Source organism: Lichenostomus cassidix, chromosome 19, assembly GCF_008360975.1.
Source record: "Lichenostomus cassidix isolate B80296 chromosome 19, HeHo_3.0, whole genome shotgun sequence".
Classification (NCBI taxonomy): Eukaryota; Metazoa; Chordata; class Aves; order Passeriformes; family Meliphagidae; genus Lichenostomus; species Lichenostomus cassidix.
The window spans coordinates 1,087,692-1,106,778 of NC_139499.1; the positions used below are offsets into that span (position 1 = coordinate 1,087,692).

General features: G+C 45.1%; 1 protein-coding gene across 7 annotated transcripts in view; it reads left to right on the forward strand.

Annotated features, from left to right (window-relative positions):
* The first annotated feature begins 370 nt into the window (after nt 1-370).
* AUTS2 (activator of transcription and developmental regulator AUTS2) overlaps nt 371-19,087 on the forward strand; it is a 748,905-nt gene continuing 730,188 nt past the window's right edge. For 4 of the 7 annotated variants that reach the window (XM_085078807.1, XM_085078810.1, XM_085078809.1 and 1 more), the window contains exon 1: nt 372-901. In XM_085078807.1, the coding sequence (XP_084934933.1) occupies nt 611-901 (291 nt within the window). In that variant the 5' untranslated portion in view covers nt 372-610. Of the gene's footprint in view, nt 902-19,087 lie in introns of all 7 variants that reach the window. The other 3 variants (XM_085078805.1, XM_085078808.1, XM_085078806.1) reach the window with 1 other exon arrangement.

The window sequence follows — 19,087 nt, forward strand, 5'->3', positions numbered from 1 at the left end:
GGAGGGGAAGGCTGCACCCTTCCCTGCACACACACATACACGCAGACAGAAAGGGAGTTCCGTACATCTACATATATATTTTTCCCCCCCGGAACTTCTTTTAGTTGGGGAGGAAAGGAAGAAAGAAAATAAATTTTGTGCAAGGAAATACTCTCAGCTCCCTCCTTCCAGCGGGTCTCCTTTCTTTATTTTTTCCCCCCTTCTTCGCAGCCTTTTTTCCTCTCTTTCGAAGATCCTCGCCCTCCCAGCCCCTTGATCAAAGCATTCCGCTATTCTGATTTATTGCCTGCTTGGTGAGGCTTTTTTTTTTTTCCTTTCTCTCCGGCTTTTTTTTTTTTTTTTTTTTTTTTTACAAAGGCGACCTGAGATCAGCCATTACTTTCCTTGGCTCGCTTATAGGAATCTCTTACATTTGGTGCTTGCTGCTGGTGGTGGTGGAACCGCACTCGGATTCTTTCATCCCCCCCACCCCCTTGCTGTCCTCTCCTCCCTCCCTTTCTCCTTCCCTCTCTCCCTCCCTCCCTCCCCCGTTATTCCGCCGGGGGAGCCGGATTTGTGGCTGCGGTGGGGCGGGGGGGGACGAGAGCGAGAGGGAGAGCCGGCGAGAGACATGGATGGCCCGGCGCGATGCAACGGGCTTCGGAAGAAGCGGCGATCGCGGTCCCAGCGCGACCGGGAGCGGCGAGCCAAAGGCGGGCGGCGCGGCTGTGCCGCCGGCGGGGCCGCCGGCCCCGGGGCCGCCGCGCTCTCCTCCTCGGGCTCGGAGAAGGAAGACAATGGGCCCCCGCCACCGTCCCGGCCGCGGCCCCCCCGGAGGAAGCGGCGGGAGTCCTCCTCGGCCGAAGAGGACATTATCGACGGTTTCGCGATGTCCAGCTTCGTCACTTTCGAGGCGCTGGAGGTAGGAGCGGCGGCGCTTTGTGTGCGCCTCATTGTGTGGGGGCAGCGGCAGGGGAGCCCCCACGGCGCCCCCCCGGACACCCCCCGCCCCTGACCCCGCTCCCCGGGCCGGCCCGCCGGGGGTGCCCGCGGGGGCGGTCCCGCCGCCCCCTCCCCGTCCCCGGGGTGCCCCGCTGCCCTCCCTTCTCCCTCCTGCCGCCGACACCTGCAGCCCGGCGCGCCGCTCTCGGCGGGCGGCGGCGGCGGGGCCGGGGCCATCCCCCCGCGCGGGGAGCGGGGAGTTGTGCGCGGTCCCCCGGCGGCGCTTCCCCTCCCTTCCCACGGATCAAACTTTTCTCGCGCCGCCGTGGCCCGGCGGGGCCGCCCACTCGTGTCCCCGGGCCGCGGGGGGGGCGGCCGCGCGTGTTTCTGCTGGCGCTCGCGGTGCCGCGGGCGGGGGGCTCGGCCTGTCGCGCTCCCTGCCGGCGTGTCACGAGTGGGCCCCGCGGTGGGCGGCTCGAGTCAGCCCCCGGTGCGAACGGAGGGGCTGGGAGAGCCGAGGCCGGGCGGAGGGAGAGAGGCGAAGCCCCGCGGGGCTTCTCGGGCGTCGCTTCCCTCCGCCCGGCCGGGCCTCGCCTCTCCGTGTTCCCTCCGCCCACCCACTCGCGGCCGTGGAACCGCTGTCAGCCCAGCCGGGTCGTGGTGGCGATGCTGCCGTGGAAGGGGACCTCCTGCCCGTGTGTTTGAAGGGCTTTGTTGTTTGTAAGTTCGGATCAGGAGAAGTTTGCTGTCGTGAAAAGCAGATTTATTTGCGTTTACGTGCACTGGAGTCACTACTGGAACGATGATGAACTGTCAAAATAAATGCGGAGGTGAAGCTGATTGTTTAACCGAAAAAAAAATCTGCATAGCTTTTAAGCTGTTTAAATATTTAGCCAGGAATACTTAGTGGCATTTTCAGGTTTTTTGTTTTGTTTTTTGATTTGTAGCCAAAATTTTGTTCTTGGTTACACCTGTATCCTTCCACACTGTTCCTCCAACAGAACTTACTCTGGTGTAATTAAGGGAGGATTTGTTCACTCCAACAAACCTCCACATGGTTGGTGTTAGACTCATGTAAGCAATAAGGACCAAAGGTTGAGGTAATGTCCAGACTCAATTTATCCATCATTTTTCACCTGGTGAGCCCATCCACAAGTGCCCTGCTTGAACCAGAGAAACCAAAAGTGTGACTATGTGTTTATTGGCAAGAGTGAGATTTGTATGCTTCTGTTTCTGACAAAATTCTGTTTTTCCTCAAACAAAGCCCCAGTTCGTGTCATTAATGGTTTTAATGGAATATGGACTTGAGAATTTGGCTGTAGTCCTTTTTGGAGAGGAAGTGAAGAGCAAGTTTAGAACTTGGTAGGGCATTTTAGAAAATGTCGTTATTGTTTCACTTCTTATTTGTTTATTTTCAACTTGAAAATAATTGCTGTGCTGTCTTCTCTTTGCCAAGCCAAGCATGGCTACTACTTGCATCCTCTCATAGTCTTGTAGCACTAAGAAGGAGCACAGATACATTACCCAGTTCTGCCAGCTAATATCACATTCAGATAAAACAATAGCTTGCACACCGAGACTTGACATACTTTTAATGTTCATGTGATAGGTGGCACATTTTGACCTAACGATTTCATGCTGCGTTAAGAAATAATGTCACAAAATCGTTGTTAGGTGCTTTTCCCTGCAGCTCCGTATGTACGTTGAGAAACTTGTTTCTGAAGATCAGAGGGAGATGAAGGTGTCTAAGGCACAAGCCCAGTGTGGCAGGAATTACTCTGTGCTTAGCAGCCTGAAGTTTTTATTGTAATTCTGGTGTTGGTGAGGAGGTTGTGAGTGGCTGGTGGAGTGAAATACCTCAGCCTAGGTGAGATGTTTAGGTGTTAATGTGTTTGAGTTGAGACAAGAAGCTTTGGGTGCTGTGGAGAGGTGTTCTAGTATTCATACATCTCATGCTGTGGGTCTGCCCCCAGCTCACTGAAGGCCATGGAGACTTTCCCGGGGTTCCAGAAGTCACTAGTTCCCAGAATGTAGACAAGACTTTCCCAGCCCATGCTTTGTGCTTGAACTTTAGCTTTTTCTCAGGCTTAGCACAGCCAAAAGAGTGCAGAGACAGTGTTTTGTCTGCTTGGTGTGAAAAACTCAAAGGGAAAGTGCAGAACATCTTCACCCAGTGGAGAATCTAAGCCCACAGTTCAGAAGATGGGACACAGGTGGCTGGTGGCTCATGCAGGAGGGAACAGCCACCGTGGAGGGACAAGGCTGAGCTTTCGGCTTCTGGGGACATCCTTGCAGCTGTAGGGGTGTGGATTGGCTTGGTGTGAAGTGTCACCCTAGGATCTTCGTATGTATCGAGTTGCAAAAAGGAGCAAGAACTTCCACACAGCTTGATTTCACCTGTCTTTTAAAAATGTTTTTTGTCAGGGTGACTGAAAAAGCCCAACCTGTGCAAAATGCCAGGTTGTGTGAAGCTTTAGGATGCTAAAGGGACAGAGGTGCTGCACAAGAACATAGATCCCATACCACCATAACTTCAGAAGGAGTCATCCAATCTGCTATGGTTGTGTTGATAAAAGTTCATATCCCTTGAAGCAAAACTTTGAACAGCTCCCACTCTGGTAACTGCTTTTCTGTCCAGGTGTCAGTAGCCTTCTCATACTTCTCAAGTGTAAATTTTTTAGCGTTGAAATGGAGGCCATCTGCTTATGGTTATCTGTTTCTGTGTTTATGGCACCCCATACCTTGATGCCTGTAATGTTTGTGTGGGGAATACAGAGGAAGAGGGAATTAAATGAGGACACTGGGATCTCCTTGTGGATTTTTTCCTTCTTGGAGTGACAGTTGAGCAATTCCAATGTCATTGCAGATGTGGCTGGACTGATCCTTGCCTTTCCTTGCAAGACTTTAATGTAGCTGTTTGCAATGTGGGCCTGTCCCCTGCGCTGAGGAGCATTTTGGAGCCTTGACCTTCAGAAACCAGCCTTTAATCTGTAGTAAAGCAGCTGAGATGTTGTCCTACAATTTGATCTATTTCACCAGATTCTCCAGTGAGTGGCCTTGTTGGGACTGACAGCAGCAAGCTCTGGGGTTCACTCCAGAGCAGTTAGATACATGTTGCTGCCCTAACCTCCCCAGATCTCCCAACCTGGACAAGGAGGAAGGCACAGACACTCTGTGTTAGTGTGACTGGTGGCTTGTCAAGATGACTGTTTTTCCCAGCTTGGAGTAGCCTGTGCTGCACTGCTGGTGTGTTTGTTACCAGCAATAATAGCATGAGGTTCTCCAAACCCAGGTGGGCATTTTAGACACCAGTTTGACAGGGAAATCTCATTTCTCAGAATGTGATAAATCAATCCCATGGGGTGACTTTCTCCGTGATGTGCTCTGGCAGTGCTGGCAAGGAGGTTTCTGCAGAGCTCTCTGGTGAAGTGAGATTTCAGGAAGATGTTTGTCTCCCTCCTACCCCCAGTGTGGAGGTGTCTGGGCAGGAGACTGACGTGACATGGCTGTTGACATGCCGTGGTGAAGATGGTTTGCTGTGATGAGAAAGGAAATCTGACCTGAATGTTAAGATAGCTTAAAGCCTGGGAAGTACTTTATGTTTCCTGAGTCAGCTCTGACCATCCCTATGGAGTAAGCAGTTGGTTTCAGGTTTTCTGAACACTGAGTAAGGTAATGAATTTTTCCTGAGGATGTTTGTTTAGCTTCAGCTCAGGCAGCTCATCTGACAAGCCTGAAATGGGACACATATTTATAAAGCACAGATAGGTGTGGGGTGGGAAGCGGGGGACTTGCATTTAAATGGGGATTCTTGTTTCATAAAACTGTCACAATTTCTCACCATGCATTTACTGAGCTAATTTCTGTTCAGTGCAAGGCATTACTCTGTTTTGAGACCACACTAAATTATCATCAGGTAAAGCCCAATATAATTAATTACAAATGAGAAATGCTGACAAATATTTGTCAAGGAGCTGTTTAATGAGCTTCGAATTCTGTGTCAGATGATTCCATCCACCTAGTGTAAATAATTTTTAAGCAATTGTTTGTGTGGCTTAGTCAGATGTTAGCTGCAGCACTTTTACACATTGCACAGATAGTATGAGACTAGATAGAGTAAAGTTTAACAGCTGATCTGGGCTTTAAAATAGAGACACTACACAAACAAAATGTGCAAGTAGCAGGAAGATTTTGAAGATCCTGTGGTCTCAGTTGTGTGTCTGTATGCACTGACAGTGTGGCTCTGTGTATGCATCTGAATGCAGGAATTTGCTTTAATAACTGGTGTGTGATACTCATCTCTAGGCACGGCCCACTGAAAATAGAAATAGCTTGGCTGTGTGACAGCAGAAGCTTTGAGCTGGACACCAGAATGGCTGGCTTGCTGTGTGCTTTTCCTCCCCAAATCATTCTCTTCTCACCAGTCTTCTAGCTGGCCTGATTAGCCTGTTTGCTTAAATTCTTTGAGATTTCAAGCAAGTTTGTTCTGCCTTGTCTCTATCCCTTCATATTTCAAAAGGAATTTGATCTTCCTGCCTTACTACAGCAGCATCATAACATCAGATGTTTGTTTAGTGCTGTCAGCAAATCTTGGTGGCCCTTCTTGTGTTTATTGACTGCTTAGATGCTTAGGTGTTTGTCCCAGTCTCTGTTTGCACATGCAAGTCTGCAGATTTAGACCAGCAGAGAAAAGAAGGGAGTAAATGAAGGTATCTGGAGATGAGGAGAGGCATTAAGCTTTGTGTGACAGCGGGATATCATACGAAGAGATGCGTTTATTATTTTCACTGTGTATTTAGAGGAAACAGTAAACTGACCTGAGATCAAATTTCAAGATAGCCTTGACAGAGCAGCTGAATATCTTGATGAAAACCTCACTGACCAGACCTGAAACAACAGCAGCTCAAACTGAAAGTGGGACTGAAAACAGCAGGACGCATATTCCACAAAAGGAATGTCTAGCGTGGTGTTTGAAACATATGTTGCTATCATTTGGGTACCTGAATACTATAAAAAGACTTTAAAATTACTTTGAAAAGCCTGATACCTTCCAGGGAGGTGAGGCATTGCTAACTCCCACTGATTTCAGTAGCTGTTGGAGAGCTGAAGCTGTGTCTTCGGGCAGATAATGACCGAGGATTGAGATTGTTACATAAATATTCTTCTAAGCTCCTGAAGGTAACCATGTAATGAAGGTGGGGATTTTTGTCTTTCCCATAGGTGGTAGTAGGAGGTGCAATGGCCTTGAATTGAAGAAGGAAGTGTTTAAACTATAAGGACAAGTTCTTTTAGATGAATGTGATTCAATTAATCTCCACTAGCACCGCTCTTTAAGATTAGCATTAATGAGAAATATGCTGCATATCAAAAGACAAAAGACACCCTTATCCTCCCTTATCTTGGCATCTTTTTTCCCTGCTATTTGGGAGAGTAAGTAAGCCATTTCTCATTAAATATATGGGGCCTCTGCTGGGATGAAGGAGTGTAAATTCCAGGGCAGTGGTGGAGTCACCATCCCTGGAGGGAGTTAAAAGAAATGTGGATGTGGCACTTGGACACATGGTTAGCGGTGGGGCTGGCAGTGCTGAGTTAATGGTTGGACTTTCTGATCTTAGAGGTCTTTTCCAACCTAAACAATTATATAATTCTATGATTTATAAAATATGGGTAAAGGATCAGGATCTTGGAAGGAAAATGATCATTAGGGAAAGGCAAAAAAAAGTCATCAGAAAGACATCAAGGGACCGAGTAATTGAAAGATTGACTTACAACACTGAGATCAATAGAGAAATAGCAGGGACTGGATGGGAACACTGAGAACTAGAGGCAGATGTTGTTACCAAAAGTGGAAGATTCAGGAAAGATCTGTTGCCGTGTATGAAAATGCTCCTTGGTGAGAGCCCTGCTCAGTATCTGGGGGGACCTTCAACCAAATCTGTCCCTACTTAAGGAGTCATTAATCCCAGCAACTTCAGCTGGGAGGAAGGCAGAAAGATTCCTCACTCACTGAAGATGATCCCTTCCTTCCCCTATCTCTCTTACTATTGTTTTTTGGGGTTTTTTTGAATACTGTTCCTATCAGTTTGACTGGGACACCCTACCACATTACACCGGGGGTCTGACCTGCAGCCTTGTAATTATCTGCAGCTAAATTAGAAGTTTAATCTTTGTTCTGAGCAACAATAAGTTGAGTCAGATAGGTTTTAAAAATAGCCCAAGCTCATGTTTAGTGAAGTCTCAAATGCAATTAATAGAAAGGTAATGGAGTTAGGAAGTTGCAAGCTGAAATGTGGAAATGTTTAACTCTCAGTTTTCCTGCACTTGAATTGCAGTTGCCTTGGTTCTGCAAGAGAAAATTGCTTCCAACATTTCTCTGTCTTTTTGTACATCATCTTTATAATTTATCAGTTCATATCTTGTTGGAGTTCATATCTTGTTGGAGTTTGGCTCTGTATGTGCCACAAATTATCAGCTGCATGCATTTTTTGTATAGTCAGTTTGTTGTCATTTTGACTTGATGCCAAGCCATGGTGAAGACCACTTCAGAGCATCACAGTCCTCTAAACTCCTTTGTTGTAAAATGGATATGAAAATCCACTTTGTAAGTAATGAGGAATGGCTAATGCAGGTAGGGATTTGTTTTGCTGTAACAGCAGAACGTGCAGTGGCAATTTGTCAGTTCCCCAGCTCAGCTCTGCTGTACTGTTTGCCTTTAAATAGTGTGTTACCTTAATGTCTTGAGATTTTTCGCCTTGTATCTTGGCAACACTGCTGCTGAAGTTCACACACTCATGTGGTGGAGTGAGAGACTTTAACCAAAAGGGTATGTCTTTAGTCTGGTAAATACTATAGGCAGGAGTTTTGGTTCTGTCATCTTCTGTGCAGGAGTGGTGGAATAAGTCAGCAAAAGAAGTGGATTATCCCTTGGCCCTGCACATACTTTCCTGTTTGTGAGGTTTTGCCCATGAGGTTTAATTTGATCGTGGTTCATGGTGTATGCTCCATGTGGATTTACTTGGTATTTCATGTGCATCTCAGTCCTGCTCTTATTAAAATGTCCTGAGACAAAGGCGTGGAAGATGTGCAGAGGTGTGCTGATATCTGATGTGCCCAAGCTCCTGGCTGGCTGGCTGAACTTCTGATTGTGTAATGCTGGTTTATGCACATGTTACTGATACGATTAATATCCCAACTCCACATAGGAATAGTTACTCAGAGCCATGCTGGAGTTCATTTTGGTATTCTCCCCAGAAATGGTCACACTTTAGTCTGTCTCACATGTGTTTGCCAGCTTCCTGAAGTGGAAGTTGCTCCTCCTCTAGAATCAGTGCTCTTTTCATACTTCTGTTTGGTACCAAAGGGGACTTAATGGTCTGGGAATAAAACTACTACTAACCTATCCTCCTCATCCAGACACAAGCTTGGACTTGTCCTTTGGATGAGCTCATGAAGAAAGCCAAACATTTACAGCCTTTGGGACAAGCCCTGTGCTGAGCATCATTTGTGTGAAGCCCTCTGGAGCAGGTTTGTGGATGGTGCAGGATGACAGTGAACACCAGAAGCAGATAGAGGCAGGCACCAGGAGATTCTTTCTAGGTTACATGACTTCTGGGTGGCTGAAATTCTGAAGAGGTACTCGTGTGTTGTGGAATAATTCTGACAGTTGCATCAGACATTAAAACATGCTTTACACTCCCATGAAATTAGACAGTGGTCAGATCCAGACCAAATTAGTGAAAGGTTGTGAGAAGCCTTTCTCTGTCATAGGCTGACCATGAAAGGAGCAATGTTTTAGAGGAGAGTGTGTAACAGTGAGAATACCTGGTCCAGACACCCCCTTCCCTGTCGGTGAAATCCACAGCCACTGTTGCCATTTCCCTAGGAGCCCATATGGGTTGACATGTCCCAGGCAACCCAGCCTTGGGGACACTCTTGCAGGTTGCTCTGGAGTGTCCTACAGCTGCTCACAGCTCACTGTCCTGGTGTAGTAAAGGCATTTTAATCCCTTTGCCCATGAAGTGGAACCAATGAGACGGAAATTCTTGCCACTGACTTCTCCTGGACCACACCTTGGTGGCCCTTGGGCACAGGAGAGCAATGGCCGTGGATATGAAACCTGTGTAGTGTAACTTCTCCCTCCTGCCAAGTCCTGACAGCCCATGCTTTGTTGTTTGCACACCGTTTCCTATTTCTGAGTTGTAGAAGAGTTATAAACATGGTGATAATTGCTCTTGGCACTGATTTTTGTTTATTTTCTTTCTGGAAGTCCTAAGTGACCTGAGACCTTTCAGTCTGAGAAGCTGCTTGCTTTTTTTTTTTTTTAAGACATCTATTTCTGTGGGAGGTGGTAATAGAGGAGAGGTGGCCAAAGGACCTGACTTGTTGAATGGGGCTTTGTTCTTCACCTGGCTCCTGACTTCTGTCACCTCCCTCATCTCCTGCACATCCAGTTGCTTAGCACCACATGCCTCCAGAGGCTACCATGAGTGGCTTCCAAGGGTCCTCCAGAAACTGGGATCTGTTGCTCAGCTTCCAGAATGCCCAGGGGAAGGAGCTGGGAGATGCTGCTGTTGCAAGAGCTGGGTGACACATGCTCTCCAGCTTGTGTGGAAAGGCTGGGCATGGTGTGACATCCATCAGAGAGGGCACTGATGGAGGCCTGAGGTAGTGAAAGTAGTTCTGACCTCTGAGGGGTCTGTGTGCTAAGAAGGTAAGGGAAGAAGTGCTGCTGTTGGGGACAATTTATGTTGTAACTCTGTTAGTGTCGTGGGGTTTAATGTATGTCAAGGGCACTTTGACCTTTGAATGGAATCTTTTGGTGTGAATTTGTGTCTTTTCTCCTCTCTTTTCTCTCCTTAAAGTTCAAAATAAATACTGAAAATCAAAACAGTCTGTTTTGCGAGGGCCAAATTGCCTCTCTTAATTTTATGGGATTTGGATTTTACCGAACAATTAAAAGTCCTAGTAATTTTTACTGTCTGGCTATTGTGCTTGTAGGCAGTGACTCTGCTAGCATTAGTCATTTTAACTATGGAAAAAAAATAATAAAAATGCAATTACTGTGGCTCAACAGCTGAGTCTGCTGGACTTTAAAAAAAGGGGGGAAAAAAAGTAAATTTTAATGAGTTCTGGGATCATAAAGATACATCTGGTGGATGGATTAGCCAAGTTTTCAACCTCAGAATGTGTATTGAAAAACTCAGTGAATTATGTAGCTACAAAAGTGGATCTTTGCATGTTTATAAGGCCTCAGTGCAATCTCCTTATATTTGCCTAATGACAAACAGACATCTCACAGAGGCACAGCCCAGGACACACATGGGCTGAAACAGCTCCCTAAGCTGAGAGTATTTGTATTGGGATGCTGCTACTAGTAAATATTAGAGAATCCATGAAATGTAGGGGGAAAAATATTTTGGTGTTGGATGAAAAAAAAGAGAAGGAAGGGAAATGGAGTGGGGTAGAGTGGAGAGGGAGAACTGCAATTTTAAATGTACATGATATGTGGGCTAAGATATTGTGCCTCCACTGCTGAACCAGAAAATTTATTACAACTCTTTGTCATGTGTATGTATTTATAGCCATTCACATAATGAAGAAGTTTCATGAGGTTGTAATAACATATCAAGATGGATGTAATTAAAACAGAAGCAAATTGACACCTCTAGATTAAAGGCAAACTCTAAACTAATACACCTGTATGCTGTCACTTATGTATTAGTTGTCTGGGGCAGTCTGCCAGATATGCAAATAAAAAGACATTGGCAAATTTCCTTGGATGTGTGGTTGGGTTATGAAAAACCCAACTATTTAATCATTTACCTAGCCCTGTTCAGGTTTGTAGCAAGGGTAGAATTTAATAATTTGGTCGCCTATGCTTTGTGATGGGGAGAGGGGTTAAAGGCTGTGGGTTGAGGGGAAAAGAGCAAGGAGAAATACAGAGCAGGGGGCTGCTGGGGAATAATGTTCTTTACAGTGGGACCCTCACCTTAGGAAAGAGGTGTCAGCTGCCCCATTTCAGATCTGCCCTAACTCTGAAACTCCAGATCACTGAAGAGTCCTTGACATTGACTCTCTGTAGCTTTTAAGCGCAGTTCAATGCTATTGAAAAGTGCCCTGTAACAAGAGCCTTTGGTTCTGTCATGCTGCAGGTGTAAACTTCTACAATTTATACATTTGCACCAATTCAGATCTGATGGAAATCGTTACTAGGTCTGTGACACGGCTCTAAAGTATCTTAGGTATTTTACCTAAGAGAGTTTTTCAACTTGTTTCAATTTGTAGAAGCCTAAAACATTTCCAGTAGAGTTGTGCACATCCATTTCAGCCTGTGGTCAATAGATCTGCTTGCGTAATTAACACAGTCTGCACTCTGCTGATGTCAAATAGCCTGGTGGTATGGAGCAGGAAGGGAATTATTTTGCCTCGTTAGTTCCAGGGCTGTGAATGGAAATACCAGCCTTGCTTTTGGGTAATTTGCACCCCAGATAACTTGTATTCCTTTAAGTGGCCTGGGGACAGAAACAGATCTTCATGTGGCTTGTGAGTAACCCCGTGGCTGGTGATGCAGGTCTTCTGTTAAAACCCTGATGTTGGTGCCTCCAGCTCCTCCTCCCTGAGTGGGAAAAGTGTCACCTTTTGTGGATTTGGTGACATTTCCTCAGATGGTTGCTTGGCCATGTAAAACTAGTTATAATTAGTTTGATGCTATGGGAGGTCTGGAGATCTCAAAGAAACCCAAAATTCTTGATCTCAGTTTTGAATTCAGGCTTGAAGTTTTTTGTCCCAGTTGGGGATGAACCAGAAGAAAATCCCACAGTGGGCTGGAGGTCTGGGCAGCAGGGGCTGCTAAATGCACCAATTTCCAGGCAGCTGACAGCATAAAAGCTCCAATGGGCATGTTTTGTTAGACTTCTTCTGAATTAAAGAGACTCCTTTTTTTAGTACATCTGGACATTAAGGATATGAGGTACACAGCTTCAAAGTGATTTCAAATGGTACGATTTTTGTCTTCAATATTTCAACAACTTTTCTTCCACCTTTAATCTTTCATGAGCGGAAGCTTCAAAAGATAATTAGTAAAACATGCTTTTATCTGCATTTATCTCAAAACATGATTAATTTTTTAACTGCAATTATAGCAATCATTTCAAGTTTACTCTATATTAATGAGTAAAGGATTTTTTTGAGAGAGCATGAGCCTAAATATGGCTATATTGGCTGAGTTGAAAGGTGCATTTATGAGTGTGCTTTTGTTTTCATTGCTAGGGATTGAATTTCCGGTTCCAGGAAGTAATATTTCACATGGATTAAAGTCTTTGAAATGCTTTTGCCCAGATTCACTAGATCATTTTGAGGAGCTGACAATGATAAGAACTGGATCATGCCATTTGCAGGACCTGGCTACTGAATACCCAGTTCCATGTTTCCCTTGTATTGGTGCTTTTTTGCTCCATGCTGTGCTTATGTTCCTCTGCTTGCTGCCCTTGGCATTAAAATGTAAGATATTTGATGCAGACGGTTTATTGTTAATGAATTAGCAATGAACTTTCAAGTTTTCACCTTTACCATTTCTGTCTTTGTTGTAGGCAGCTTAAGGCATTTTTTATTACTATTTCACTTCTGGGAGAAAGATATTCATGTCTGTTCCTGTCTTTATTGCTGCGACCAATATATGCAAGATTGTCCAACTGGTGTCCTGCAGCCTGGATCCTGCCTGTAGGGCCAGTGTGTGGTCCCAGAGCCCCTAGAAAATTTTGCTGCTGGCACAGAGAGATCCCAAAACAGGGATCCATCCCAGAGCCTTCAAAAGCAATGAACCACTGCAGAAAACTACTGGAAAGAAGCACAATTAAACCCGCTTTTCACCAGAGTACAGCTTTTGCATAATTTTGCCCTGTGAAGGCTGCTCCTCAGCCCTGGCTCCTGCTTCTCCATCAACAGGAGGGAGAGATTCTGGGCTGGAGCTGCAGTTTCACTGCTCTGTGCCTCCTAAGGAACCAGGCAGAGAGCAGCCCTGGGGCTGCTGGAGGTGATGCTGGGCTGGTGGCATAGCCTCAGCTACCACAGCAGAGCCCAGGCAGCAAGGTAAACAAAACAGGCATCTGAAACTGCTCTCACAAGGGTAAAGACAAGAGGGTTTTTGTGGGGATTTTTTTTTCCCCTTGTTTCCCTTCATTCAGGCCCTGGTCCTGGATGTCAGAGAGGATTTTGAGTCAATGTGCACAGCCTTGGTGTCTGATTTTAGCTTCTAAACTGGGATTGCAGCTCCCCTGCGCTGTGGTCCCTGGGGAGGTGGATGGGCTGGTGGCTGTAGCAGTGAATTGGGCAGCTGCATAGGAGAGCACGCGAGTGTATAATCTGATTTCTGATAAACCCAGGTCTCTAAGTCCCTTGAATGGGCAGCTTTGCTGTGAATGGCCTCGTGAGGTCTGCTGTGGCTGCTCTCTTTGTTTGGTATTCCGACAAAAAATTGCTCTGGTGTCCTCGTTGGCATATTTTTACATCTGTTATCCACATTTTCGATTTGTTCTGGCTGCAGTCTTATTTTGTTTTGCAAAATCTACCTGGGATTGGGACGGAGATATATGTTTGCTAAGGCAGATTTGGAAATTGCGTTGTTGAAATACAGCCCATATGGGCCATTGTAAAATGGTTACTGCAGCATATAATTGCCTTCACAATGATGTGCTTTGTCATTTTCCTTCCATCTTCAAAGAGGCGCTCCTGTAGTCTGCTGACAGCAATGGTGGTATTAGAAAACATATGGATTTGTAAAGGCATTAAACTGTCTTTAGTTCAAGGATTAGATTACAGTGTTAGAGTGTGGGTCACCACGTTTTTGTGGGGATATGCTGCACTGGACTGTGTTGGTTTGTGTTGTAGGTTAGGGAAGGGTTTGTCTATTTATTGAAAATACCTGTATGAAATCCTTTCAAATCCATGGTGAAGGAGGTGTCTCTTGTGCCACTGCACACAGTATGAGCTGCAGCTCTGTCCCAGGGCCGTGCATTGCCCCACTCCTCCCTGCATCGCCTGCAGGCTTTGGTCAGGGCTCACCATCCACACTGGCAAGACTTCCAAGAAGTCCCATCAGGAAATGCCATTTACAACATGGAAAAATACACAGAATGTAAACACCACAAAATTGGCTTTGCAAATTTAAGGTTTTTTTGTTGTTTAAGTCCTCCATGCTGGGCTGCTACCCTGAACATTTTGTGTATTTGGTTTGTGTTCATTTTACATCGCACAGCTCCACACATTTTGCCATACAGGGCAATCTGCTCTGCTTTTTCCTATTTTTCTGCCTTTGCAGTTTGAGATGTGGCTTTTCTGGGGTGGTTGGAGGTCTGCAGTGCCTCTCTCAGCAAGGGCCAGTGCAGCATTCTCATTATGGGATGCACATGGTATAGATGTGGCTCCCAGCCTGTCCCCAGCCTGCAGTGATGCTCAGGCTCTTTACACCATCTAAAGGGGAAAGCCAGAGTGTGGGAGGGATAATACACATAGAGAAAATCCTTCCTGTTTACTTTTATTTCTATATCTGTCTTTTTGTGACCTGCTCAGTTCCCTGCATGGACTTTCTTCACCCATGGCCACCTTCACCACATACACTTGCTGTTGCATTTGGGTTTGCTCAGGTCTCTTTCAAAAAATTCTTTGACATTTTTTCTTCAAACACACTTGTAGTGAAGATGCTGAGCTGGTCCTTGGGAGACATGGGCTAGTTTCTATGCAAGCAGAGTCATCTTTGGTAACCTTGAAGCCATCACTCCCTTCCCAGTTCAGCAGGGCTGTGTGAGCACCTGTTCTGGGGTTGTGCTGAGTAGGGGTGGATTTGGGATTTGGATCCATGTATGTCTCAGGGGAGCTGCTGCATCTGGGCTGTAGATTTGGGTTTCTTGACTGAAAAGAGCAGGCATGCGGGGACAATGCTGATGTGTGAGGTAGTATTTAGTGTGAAGTCAGAATATGTGCTTAGGGATCACCTTGAGCTAGAGTGTTAGTTTTGCTGTAGCTGAGTTCTTCTGTCCACAGAATAGGTTTAATAATACTGTCCTGCTTCAGAGTTTGCCTGGCTACTTAATTAGCATCTTCAGGATGCTCAAAAAGTAAGTGGTTAACATAAAATATTGACATAATTTTACTGTAGGACAATAAAGCACCAGTGCCTGTACTCATGTAGCAGGAACCTGCCTAGGACACTTATTTAAGTAACTGAAAGCACTTGTTTTATTGTCAACCACCTTTTAAAATAAAGCTATAATTTTGCCTTAAAACTGCTGACAACAGCCAACTTCGTTAAGGAAATCTGATGTGAAGGGTAACAGGGAAATTCTGATTAATGCTTTATCTTTCTTTATACTGTTAAGATTATTAAGTGTGTAAAAGTTGGCATTGCTTACTTATGGCTTGCATCAATTTTAAATCACTTAGAACATTGTATGTCCCAGCTGTGGTGGGTGTCATGGCTATTTATGGTAATATCTTTCCTTAAATTCATTGCAGAATAAGGAAGAAACTCTCATTCTGCCTACAAGAAATGTTAAAGGATGTCAGCTGTGATGGTGATAAGCAAATTAGGTCTGTCATTAATGCCAGGGTCTGCAGGTGTAATATGTCATAAAACTGGTATATCTCTGGTACTAGCTGGCCTATAAAAATAAATAAATACAGGGTTTTTTTAATCCTGCTGTAACAAATTTAAGAGCAAAGCTGTTTTACGATAAGGTTTGTGTAAGGTGAACACAAAGTTCATGTGTATGGTGTGTTTTTGCAGCAAACAGTGCAGAAGGGAGAAAGAAACAGTCCAGGGAGAAACTCCCACTGGTATCCCCAGGTTTTGCTGGGGGCCTTTGTCAGGGCTTCATTTAAGGTCTCATTTATGCAGTTGTTTAAATCAGTCCATCTTTAAGAAAGTGCTTGAGTATGTTGTTAAAAACCTTAGCACAGTGCTTAAAATCAGTACATGCTGAAGTGCAGTCAGGAGTGGGATGTTATAAGGTATATACAGAAATATACTTTTAACATGAAGCTTCCTAACAGTGGCTTGTTTTTAAAGAATAGTTTATTTTGAGGGGAAACTTGGGAGAGTGGCTTGGGATGTTTTTGGTTTGGGGCCTTCAGGAATTTGAGTCTGGTGGTGTGACAGCTCGTGGAGCTGCAGGGCCAAGGTGTGTTCCAAACTCTGCCTCCTATGCAGCTCAGCATCTTCCTGTGGGATGCAGGACATGGCCACGTGCTGGAGCATCCCTGGCCACACTGGAAAAGCCCCAACAGGCAGCTTGGCTGCAGGATCACTGGTAACAGTGGGACTGAAATAACTCCCTGGCATAAGCATGTATTTGTCAAAAGCTTTTTTCTGTCCCTTAGTTGGCTGAGGATGTCAGACTAGCTTGGATTCAAGCACAGGTTCAGGTCTGGGAGTAACACACAGCATCCGAATTCTCTACTGGAGGGGATTGAATTTTATCCCTCCCTAAGAGAAATGGTGAACTATGCAGCTTTGCTTGCAGAGGTCCTGGTAATGACGAGTCATCAAGATTTCCCTGGCAAGTGGCATTACTTTGGGTAATTACTATGGAAAGCTGCTGCAGGGTGCTTCCTGCTCTCCCCAGCAGACACCTTCCCATCCAGCTACATATTGTTGCTTTCTCCAGTACCAGCTAAACAGGTGGTAAGATTCAAATCACCACTCTCTGAATGGAGTTCGTTCTCCACAATAGCTCACCAGAGGCCTGTTTTGTTACAGAACATTGATTAAATAAATATTCCTATGCATACAAAAGAGGAGAAATCTGTTACAACACTCTGTAGTTATTTTTCCATTAATGGCAAGGAGCTCTCTCTAATTTTCCTGCCCCTTTCAATCTGTTTCCCTGTCTCCCTCCTTTCCCATTGCTACTAATGCCTTCAAGTGCATGAGTAACATACAAAGAGCTCACAATCCTCTGGTTCAGATCCGCAAACTAGCTCCAACTCACTGTGCTTTGGGAAATCCCCCTGGCCTGTGCAGGGCAGAATTGACTGCTCCATGCATGTGGTTTTGTTTAACTTGATATTTCATGTTCAGTATCAGCATTCCTTGAGCTAACTGACCTCCATTAATTTATATAGCAGCAGTTAAAAATACAATTTTGCAATACCAGCATTTTACATAATATTGACAATTGGGGCAGAATATTTGACTTCTGAAGAATGTCTTTTTCCTTCTGCGCTCTTCTGTGACCCCTGATTTTTAAAACCTTTGAGGCAGAAGTTACTGCTCTGTGGTTTGTGCTGCTGGAGGTGTGTGTATGTTTTGGAAGAAAAGCACCTCATGCTCAGAGCCTGGCAGCCAAAGGCAGCTCCACTGGAAGCAGCAGATCTGATTTGGTATAAAATGGTGGCATCTGAAAATAAATATAGGGTAAAGGATTCATACAGGGGTAAATAGCTTTAATAGTTTTAAGTTCAGTAGATATTTGTCTCAAGAAAGAACTTTTGATTGAACAAATACTGGCTGCAATAAATGTGGACTATAAGGAAATACCATGGATTTACTTTGGCTCTGCATTGATGTGATAGAGATAAAAATCCACCCGAAAGAGAGTACCTCAAATTTAGCTTTTGTTTTTTTTTTCCCCCAGGCAATGATATCTATTACTTTGGAAAAAAACTGGAGTCAGCATTTCTATATCATCATTTTTCTTACACAAATTTAGAGCAGTTAAATCACAGAGCTGCTACTCTAGAGAAGTAAATTGTGTAATATATTTTTTTAAAGTTTAAAGACCATAAATGAAGCCTCCTTTCATTATATGAGTTTGTCTTAAAACACTTGCCACAATTGGTTAGATTTAGGATCAGGGTTGGCGAAATACCTGTTTGTATAAATCTGATCATCTGCCAGGGAGAGCCCTCGCCCTCTTGCCTAGGATTCTGTGGTAGACATGAGGCTGTGCCAGCACACTGCTCTCCCCAGGGAGAGAGAGCTTTGTGTGGCTGGGGGTGAGAAAGGATGGCTGTGGAAGGCTGTGGCAGAAGCCCAGTGCTTGTCTGCTCTTGCTTACCACGGGCAGTTAGTTGGAAGTGACACTAACCTGCATTTAATTCTAGTTTTACATTGCGACAACATGCCAGCTGTTCCCTGTACTCTTCCGTGACACTGCAATGTAATTATTTTTTTGTTATCTTTCAAGATGTAATTTTATGTTGGTGTGCTTTCCCACTAACCCTTTGGCACAGAAAATGTACAGCTAATTCATTTTTCTGGGAACATGAAGAAACAAGGGAGAAAATCTCAAATGCTAGGGCCAAGGGGCTGTGCTACAGGCAGACGAGGAGATGTGCAGGGAGGAAAGGCCCTGTCTCAGGTGGAGTCTGAAAGCCACTGGGACGTGAGCAGTGATTAATGGTGTCGTTGCTTTTTAGCTTCATCAAAAGGTTTCAGTGTAAGAGTTTCTGAGGAATGCTGATATTCACAGGAACCTATCAAAGGGTACAGAAGATATCAAATGAGCAAGCAGGAATGGGAGTTAATTACTGAACAGTGATTACTCTGATATAACCAATTATTGGATCATTAAATGTTTATTACCTTTTTTATGCTCCTTTCCCTCGTAAGTGCAGTTTTGTCCTCCCAGTATTAAAAAGGGGGTGGATCTAATGCATAAAAAAACCTTTTCAAAACCTAGCAGGTATTCAAAGGACATCTCACCCCAGCACCTGACACACTGTCCTGCTCGCTCTGCTTTCCCTTGCTTGGCGGCTTTGGGGTCAGGTGCTGTGAACCCTATTGAAAGGCCAGATTGTCTCACTTCTAGGAAGGGGCTTGGAGGGGAGTGCAGCAGCAGGAGCAGGGCACACAACATCAGCAGGTTCCCTGCCCTTCCATGTGGGGTTGGCTTCATTCCTTCTGCTCCAGCTGGAAGTGGTTGGTGGCTTTTGTGTCCCTATGTCACCCAGAGGCTCTTTCTAGGGCTCCCTGGTTCCCCAAGGACAGATGCCATGGCCTTCAATTTCCTTGGGCTCAGAGCAACTCTTCCTCTCCAGTCACTTAGCCTCTCTTAAGACAGAAGTTTCCACTGCAAGATTGAATTGATGCTGTTTGAAATGGAGACATAAACCCTACACTGGACATCTTCAAAGTGAAAAATACCATCTTTTCAAGCTGAACGCAGTTATT